Here is an 8711-nt window from a genome sequence, read left to right on the forward strand (position 1 = left end):
AAGTGGATGTGTGTGCCTCTGCACTCCTCTCATATATTACACAAATGTTCTGACTCCAAAGCACTCTCTCTCCCCCTCTTTCTCTCCCTCACTCTCTTTCTTTCATACAGGACAGTTATTACAGTAGAGTTATTATAAAGAGATGGCAGTTGTCTGCTGTAACCTCCCATATGTGGGAAACATGACATGACCTCACAGAGGGAGCAGATATACTTTCCCAGCAGCCATGTTTTATGGTCAGTGTTGGAGGGTGGTCTTTTCTTGTTTGGACTTGGGAAAAGAACAGAATGGTAACTAGGCAGGCTAATCTCGAGTATCAGTGGAACACATCCGTGGTACATCGTACTCCTGCACAAGTGTGACCACAGATAATCCATCATCGGAAAAGCACCTTGACAGAAAGAGAATCTGCCAAGCGGTCCCCTTGACCTGCTCTAGCTTCAAGTCTTGGCAGGGCATAGAGCTGGGAGGAGAAACGCGATCCTTAAATCATTCGTAATTAGCTCCTGCTCTTTTCCCTTAAAGCTACACTCTGTGATTCTGGAAGCCGTGTTGTTGAGATTGTTGCCTGCTAGATGGGGGCAGCATGGATTTATCCTTGAAGATCGTTTTTAGATTCCTTAAGAGAGGTTGGGTGGTGAGGCCTAGCTGACACTGTGAATCTATTGTCAGAAAGCGCTTCACCTTATCCCAGTCTTAAGGTCTGCAGCTTCTGTGACTTTTAAGGAGCCAACAATTGAGCACAAGACAGACTTTGTTTATTGATTTGTGCATTCAATCCATTGTTTACAGCCATGACAGTGTGTGAAGTAATCCGTCACAGCATAGGTTTGGAACCTCCTGCTTGAGAGTTTTATACACTGAGGGCCCGAATCCTGGTGGGGCTCCTCTAAAACTGTACTTTAGTCAACAACAAGCAGCATAACTCTCCACTAAGTTTACTTGTGCAAGCTCACTGGCAAGGCAGATTTAAATGATCCTGATATAACAAAACTTTAACCTGACCAACTGGATAGTTGTGCTCATGACTTACTAAGAGGAGAGCATATTGCTACATCTTACTAAGAAGTGGCCACGACTTAGGATCTTGCTCCCATGTCTTACTGCGACTCTGGGCTTTGAACGCTGCTGTTTTGTTGATTTAAAGGTAAAAGGTAAAGGTGCACGTATTTGTCACTGTACAGTGTACACTGTACAGCGAAATGTGTCCTCCGCATTTAACCCATCTGTGGTAGTGAACACACACTCACACACACTAGTGAACTAGGGGCAGTGAGTACACACACACACCCAGAGCGGTGGGCAGCCAACTCCAGCGCCGGGGGAGCAGAGAGGGTAAAGGGCCTTGCTCAAGGGCCCAACAGTGGCAGCTTGCCAAGCCCGGGTATCGAACCCTGTTATCGATAGCCCAGCGCTCTAACCGCTGAGCCACCACTGCCCCTGCTGAGCCACCACTGCCCCTTTGTGCTACCCGGTCAGAGCCATGCCATACCATAGTGTTTATTTGCAAGAATTTTGGTAGAGCGTGCATGAGACCACTTGCGAGAACTGTGCAACACTGTGTACTGCTGTCCATGGGGGGGAAATCAAAGTGCAAATTGTAATTGTTCAAATAAAATTCGTAGCTGGTAGCTGGTGTTATTTAATAGTATTAGATAGAGAGAAGGTTGTAGAGGGATGTATAGATGAATGGACAGACAGACAGACAGATAGACAGATAGACAGATAGATAGATAGATAGATAGATAGACAATGGAAAAAGTGTTTGTTATTTATATGAGATGTCACCTTCACGTTTTGGGAACATTGCAGAATGATTTGCCATTATACACTGAAATATGTTCTCCGCATATGTTCTACCCATCCATGGTGGTGAACAGACATGCACTAGTGAACTCTAGGCACACAGACACTTGGAGCGATGGCCAGTAAACTTCAGCGCCTGGGGGCAGAGAGGGTAAAGGGCCTTGCTCAAGGACCCAACAGTGGCAACTTGCCGAGCCCGGGTATGGAACCCGCAACCCTGTCATCAATAGCCTGGAGCTCTAATCTAATAGATAGACAGATAGATGGATGGATGGATGGAAGGATGGATGGACGGACGGACGGACGGACAGATATAAATAGATGGAGAGTAGTAGAGGGATGGATAGACAGATAGAGAGATAGATGGATAAATAGACATTCAACTGAATAACACACAAGGACGCTGGACACATTATCAGTTCAAAGGTTAAAATAAAGATTTATTTTTTGCACATTTATCTTGCTGCCACAGACCTGTTAATAAGTTCTCACAAGTTTCAACTGTGTTAAAGCAGATTGCCAAACATGTAATTCCCCCATCTATATTTACATTCAATATATATATATATATATATATGTATGTAGTGCTCAGTGTGATAAATAACAAATGAGGCTTTAAAGTTCAGCTTTGGGTCAGTCTCTCTAATGCACTGTGCAGAATCTTCAGCTCTTCTCTAATCTGGCCTAGAACATTCTGGATCTTACAGGGGTTATCCAGGACTTCCATGCTGCAGGTGTAGGGGTCATATCTGATGGTGAAGGGCTTCTGAATAGTGGATGAATACTTCCTGTAGGACACCACACACATGTATTCTTTTGTTTAATCAATCATTAACAGACACACAGTAAATTCATTTTTCCATTAAACTAGAAACTAAACAAGATTTGGGTGCAAGTCTGAAAAACAGTAGGCTTGTCTGAGAGGCATTCACTCCCTGAAACCTATGAACCTATCAATGGAAAGGTTAAATGTTAAAAACATCTAGTAAAATCAAATGTAAGGGTAACAAGAGGTAACAAATGTAATTTTAGTGTTATTTTGTTTATTATACATGAGTTAAAGCCACTCTTGAACATAAAGAACATACATTTATACAATGTGATCCACACTATGTGGACATAAGTATTGAGACACCTGTTCATTCATTGTTTATTTTGAAATCAAGACCTTTGTTTAAGTAACTGTCTCTATTGTCCAGGGAAGGCTTTCTACTAGATTTTTGGGGCATTGCTGTTTTGATTGCATTCAGTGACAAAAGCATTACTGAGGTCAGGATATTGGATGATCACCACCCCAACTTACTCCCCCAACTCCCCAAATCTTCCCAAAGGTATTGGATGGAGAGCCATCATTCCAAATAACACAGTCCCAGGCTTTATATCCCTTTAGCCTGTGCTTGGTATTAGGCATTGTGCCAATAGGTTCATGTTTATCTGCTTCAGATTCTATTAGCAGTACTTCTCTACACAAGTCTAGACAAGAGGTGTGTGCGTTTGTACATCTGTATCAGCAACGGGTACAACTTAAAGTAGCCGAATGCATTCATTAGAAGGGGTGTCCACAAACATTTGGACATGTACTGTATGTTAAAGTGAGATTTAAGGTGTATTCTAAATAATATTTAATATTAAAACATGCATTGAGCATACCTTTCCTGTAAGTACCAGTCAGAAGTTTGGGCACACCTATGTTTAAAGTGTTTAAATAATACATCCAACAAGACCATCCATCCCAACTATGGAATAATGCAGTGATCAGCAAGAGTTCATATATTATCATATATTCTAATTAGGTTTCCTTAGAGTAGAGTAGTATTTTTTTTTCACAAGGAGACACCTGAGATCATTTTTAACATAGACCTTGTCTAGGTCAACGTAGACTTATAGACCTATAGTTGTTGGTGGGGCATTTTGTTTTGTCAATAAATTCAAACATAGGCATCAACTTTACCTAAATAGAAGTCCACTTCTTCAGTTTTACACAATGTTTAAATATGCATTCAATCAACATTTAGCTAGACAGACAGATAGACAGACAAATCAATAGACAGATATACCTACATACAGACAGACTCCCAAGTTCTTACCTCATCTTGTTTTTAGCATCCTCAAAGCTCTGGGACACAAAATATACAGGCTGGTATGTCTGATCCTGGTATGGCTGGACCGCCGTCTCGGCCGGGTTGAATGGTTTGTATTCAGGTTCGTTGGAGAGAGCGTACTAGAAGAAAAACATCATGGTTGCATCAAAACAAGCACGAAATGTCCAGGAAACTTTTTGTTCATGTTACATTTAAAGGTTGTATGTCATTGTTTGTGCTAAAGATGCAGACATTTGGAACAATGAATGAACTAACTTTCTTTTTGAAGTGCTTTGAGTGTGGGGTCACATTTAGGGCTTATCTCACCATAAGCTCTCCATAAGAGGACAAGAGGCCGGCACCATAAGCCTTCACCGCCCCATTCTGCTTGCACAGCCCAAACTCAATGGTGAACCAGTACAGCTGTAGCAGAAGGTAAAGATACACTCATTAGGTTGCACACTTCATTTTGTTTGCATGTGCATGTGATGTGTGCTGTTGAGTTTATTCATTCTATTATTAAACCACTTTACTTGAATGGTGTATTATAAATGCCTTGTAGGTGCTCAGCTGACATTCAACTAAATTTGTATTAAAGGCAATTGAACTCTAAGCTGAATGTAAATGACATCTATTAAATGTAAACCCTACTCCTTACCTTAACATTTCTCTTGAATCAACACCAAATCCTAATCTTAACCATAACCTAAACCTTAAATCTAAGCCAAAACACTAAAATGTAATTGCATTTCATAAACAATTAGTTGAATATTAGTTGAATCATCTATGAGGCATCTACAAAGGCCATCCAGGTAAAGTGTTACCAACAATTATAACACATATAAGGGCAGCGATGACCCATTACTTGCCAAATATGAATCCCACATTAGCCTTAACACACAAAGACGTATTACACCTGTAGATATATTATTCAGTCACTACAGGGACTTCTGTACATATGCTTTTTAAGAATCTATGCTGTTAAACCTCAGATCCAGCTAGTTGTTTATTTTTGTCAGTGTCTTCAATCAATATTACGTCTACCAGCATCATTAGACATTTGTTTTAAATTACAGTGTCAACTTAGAAATGATCATTGGGCCTGCACTCAAATATAGAATTGCTACTACATTATTAGCAATTGTTTATTCTGACATTTACAGCATGCTATCTGCCATCTTTCTCACGATATTCACAAGCATTCTGGACACAAGGGTGGTGCTACTGTGATCCTTGATGTGAGGTAGCTTTTTCTTTAGGACAGCTTTCCAGCTGTGGCACAGTTGGTAACTTTCTTCATTTAAATAGTTGTGGTCTGCCTAAACATCTGTAATCTCTGTGTTTTCTTTTCACATCCACATTTTTTAACAAGTTACAAACATTAATGTCACAAATACTGAAAATGGCAAGGTAAATAGAAGACAACATAAGATAAAGAAAACAGCAAGGCTTAACTGTATAGATGCATGTGGGTTTACTATTTGATAAGCAGTTGGTTATGGTTGTCCTTTTAATTTATGTTCTACAACAGGGTGTTAATGAATCATAAACTGATTTTAAACTATAAGGGCTGTCTGACACCGTGTACATAGTAACCACATCTCCACCTCATTACTCATACTGATTCAGTGAAGTAATTTATAAAAATCTTTACATTTAATATATTCCCTTGCTTGCATGATTAATGCATATTTTGCAAGATATAAGCTATGCAAGTAAAGGACCACAAATGATGAATGTAATTCACTGATATAACCACTAGAGGTCAGCAAAGTTTGATTTATGTAGGGTTCTTATTTCTGAGTGCTGCTTGTTCATACTTTTCTCAGTTAAATTTGCTTACTGTGGACAGCTTCTCAATATCCTCATCAGATGCTCCGAGTGATGCCAGACCAATCTCCTACAGAGTAAAACAGAAGAATACTTGAGCGTAATACCATTATACACTAAAGCCTTAGTCTGACTATATATTACAGTGTTTACCTGTGAGAACTGAGCAAACTCCTTGTCGGTGAGCATGGGGATATGTCCAAGCAGTTCATGACAGCAGTCTCTATTTAAAGAAATGGACAACAGGATCAAACCATGTTCAGTTCTTAGCGTATGACTGCGTAATGACTGTATAGTGTGTTAGGGCACATACGGCTCTGGGGAGTGCATGGGGGCTGAAGAATGGCGAATGTACTGGGTGCACTGGAACACTCTGAACGCTAGGCTTGCCAAAAAGTCGCGGGCAGACAGCAACCCGGCCACTGGGCGCAACTGAAAGCCTGTCCTTTCTGAAAAAAACAAAAAGACAAAGCCAGAACAACACCAGTCAAACTAAAGCTTACTGTTTGGCCTCATCAGCTTCTGCCCCAACTGTACCACACATCTTCCTAACCGTGACGCCGTAAATCAAGATTCCAGAGGTTTTCTTATATCTACAGAGTCTTCTATACCAACAGTGCAGCCATGAAACCTCATGTCCAGCTGGATCTAGTTGTTTCATTGCTTTAAGAACATGTATGTATCTGAAAAGTGTGGTTGGTGGATAGTACCTTTCAGGAAGGCAGACACGTCATTGAGCTGAGGGATTTTGTTCTCCCCATAGCCACATTCCTTCTCCAGCTGCTGCAGCCCCTCCAAGAACTGTCTGCATGCATGAGTTGGGTAGATAGCGGTCAGGGTCCTGTACACTTCCCTCCTGCCAATTGATGAAAATGCTACATTTACATTGGGAAACAAAGCATTTGTGTCAAATCGTCATTTCCTCACTATACCGCAATAACCATGTATCTCCAAAATGACTATGGAGAAGCATGTAAATAGAATAACATGGTTTTGATATGACAGCAATGATTTAATAGAAATAAAGTTGTAAATATTCCTACCAAGTAGCAACCTCTTCTGGAGTGTACTCAATGCACGGCAGTGGGTCGCCGCTGCGAAACATGAAAGGAACATTTCATGTTTCAATCAACATTTCAAAGCCTCAAATGATCCCAAGACGCATTCCCATTTCTCTGGATTAGCTTTACAACTGGACAATTTAGCCCCTACTTACTGCCTGTAGGTAAAAGCCAGTTCAGAGATCTGTGCTCTTCTTTTTCTGTATTCCAAATCACTGAATCCCTGGAATCAAGAGTAAGCATGTTTCATCAGATCTCTGTTCTGATCACATTACCTGGCAGCTTAGGGATTCAACCTAACCAACGTATTTGTACATAAGTGGTTACTTACTGGGTGATCCTGGTCTAGATCTGGGTCATATTTGGTAATCAGGTGGTTGCAGTTGTCCAGGTCACTGATCTTTTGTGGAAACCAAGGAACTACAGTGAGGGAAGACATATTTTCAAGTTGAACTGACATTTATCAAAAACAGAGGAAGAAATCAGTGAAGTTCACAGTACAGCTCAGTGTTAACAGAATCGCCACTATCATTATATACCTGCTATATATATACGGAAGCATAGATTTATTGGACTAATATGTATATGTTTAAATGCAATTATATGTACTGCAATGCTGCAATTTTCTTAAAGTATGTCTATTCTATTCCATTCCTTTCTTTTCTATTCTATTCTATTCCATTCCATTCTATTCTATTCTATTCTATTCTATTCTATTCTATTCTTTTCTATTTTAAATCACACTCAAGCTATATTGCACTGAATATCTTGAAAGCTTTTTTATTTTAATTTCCACAACTGATCAGGCGCACAATCAGGTGCACATGAACGAAATATGTCACATGAGCAAACTAGAAGACAGAAACTTCTATTTACATGCAACATTGCCAGTTTCAGTCTAGAATGTTTAGAATTTGTGTGTGTGTGTATATATATATATATATATATAAACAGTAATGGTGTTTTAGAATGTTTTAGTCTGTTTAGTCAGGGGTGCTGAAACCATACCTACCCTTTTCATCCTGCACTATCCGCACATCCTCTGCAACTCGTTTTAGAGAGTTGATGAAAACGTCGATATCAGAACTGTGCACTTCACACTTCATGAAGAACTCCAAGTCGTCCGATGAGCTGTTCTTGGACCTCCTGCATGGTCGGCTCTCCAGATGAAGGAGCTTGGCCTCGAATGTCTAAATTACAAAGCAAAAGAGAGAAAGAAATGATTGTCTGTAGAAAATATAAAATGTTCAAGTGCTCTCAAATGAAATCAACTCAATAAAGGTGTGCTGAGGAACAGTGCTGAAGCTCAGGCTCGCTTTGTCTTCACCCGGTCCAGAAGGGATGGTCTCAAGTAGCTGTAAAGAAATAAATGGCCTACCTCAAAAACTTTGCCAGCCTTGAAGAAACCTGCGTTTTTCTCATTCTTCAGAGCGAACAGCACGTTGAGGGTGACTTTGCCACTCTTCTCCTCGAACACGAAGCTGTCTCCACTGAGCGAGGGACCTGGAGAGGCCGAGGTGCTCTCCCTCTCTCTCTCCCTCTCCCTCTCTCTGCGGGCATCCTCAATCAGACTTCTCTTTCTGCCGGTGAACGGCGCGTTCTGCACCACGCTATCCTTCTTCATGTCGCTCGCAGGTGCAGCCTCGGTGTCTCTGAGTGATTGGGAGTGAAGGAGTGATGGGACGTTGCCTCGCACTAAGCTGTTTCGTAGACCGGGCGGTTTATAAAGACAGTCCGGCGAGGACTTTATGGAAATGAGGTGCGCAGATGCGGGCGAGGTGCAGTAGGTGCGTCACGGGCTTTTTGCGTTTCGCTTTTTTTAAGGACGAGCGTCAGATTTAGCGGATGATCTGAAGCAGAGGTGCGCTCATTAACCACCAAACGAGCTTCACAGGAAACTGCACCAGTCAGTGGTGCACACGAACTGTGTCCA

At 41.0% G+C, this 8711-nt stretch overlaps 1 protein-coding gene across 1 annotated transcript; it reads right to left on the reverse strand.

The window, feature by feature from the left end:
* Positions 1-2347: 2347 nt before the first annotated feature.
* Positions 2348-8414, reverse strand: th2 (tyrosine hydroxylase 2). The gene is made up of 12 exons (XM_072673896.1): positions 8157-8414; positions 7791-7968; positions 7110-7198; positions 6934-7001; positions 6761-6811; positions 6428-6573; positions 6031-6166; positions 5871-5940; positions 5731-5787; positions 4215-4310; positions 3894-4027; positions 2348-2594 (listed from the first exon to the last, which is right to left on the reverse strand). Exons 1-12 carry the CDS (start codon positions 8400-8402, stop codon positions 2429-2431), a joined length of 1437 nt encoding a protein of 478 aa, XP_072529997.1. The 5' UTR covers positions 8403-8414; the 3' UTR covers positions 2348-2428.
* Positions 8415-8711: the final 297 nt, after the last annotated feature.

This window comes from Salminus brasiliensis, chromosome 2, assembly GCF_030463535.1.
Source record: "Salminus brasiliensis chromosome 2, fSalBra1.hap2, whole genome shotgun sequence".
Lineage (NCBI taxonomy): Eukaryota > Metazoa > Chordata > Actinopteri > Characiformes > Bryconidae > Salminus > Salminus brasiliensis.

Bases quoted from the DNA above. Each gene is read 5' to 3' on its own strand.
- th2 (XM_072673896.1), bottom strand. From the start codon at position 8,402: ATGAAGAAGGATAGCGTGGTGCAGAACGCGCCGTTCACCGGCAGAAAG. The intron at 6,574-6,760 runs GTAGGAATATTT...ATCAATTGGCAG, and splicing joins CCAGAAGAGGTTGCTACTTG to GAGGGAAGTGTACAGGACCC. The intron at 4,028-4,214 runs GTGAGATAAGCC...TTTTTCTTCTAG, and splicing joins CCTCTTATGGAGAGCTTATG to TACGCTCTCTCCAACGAACC.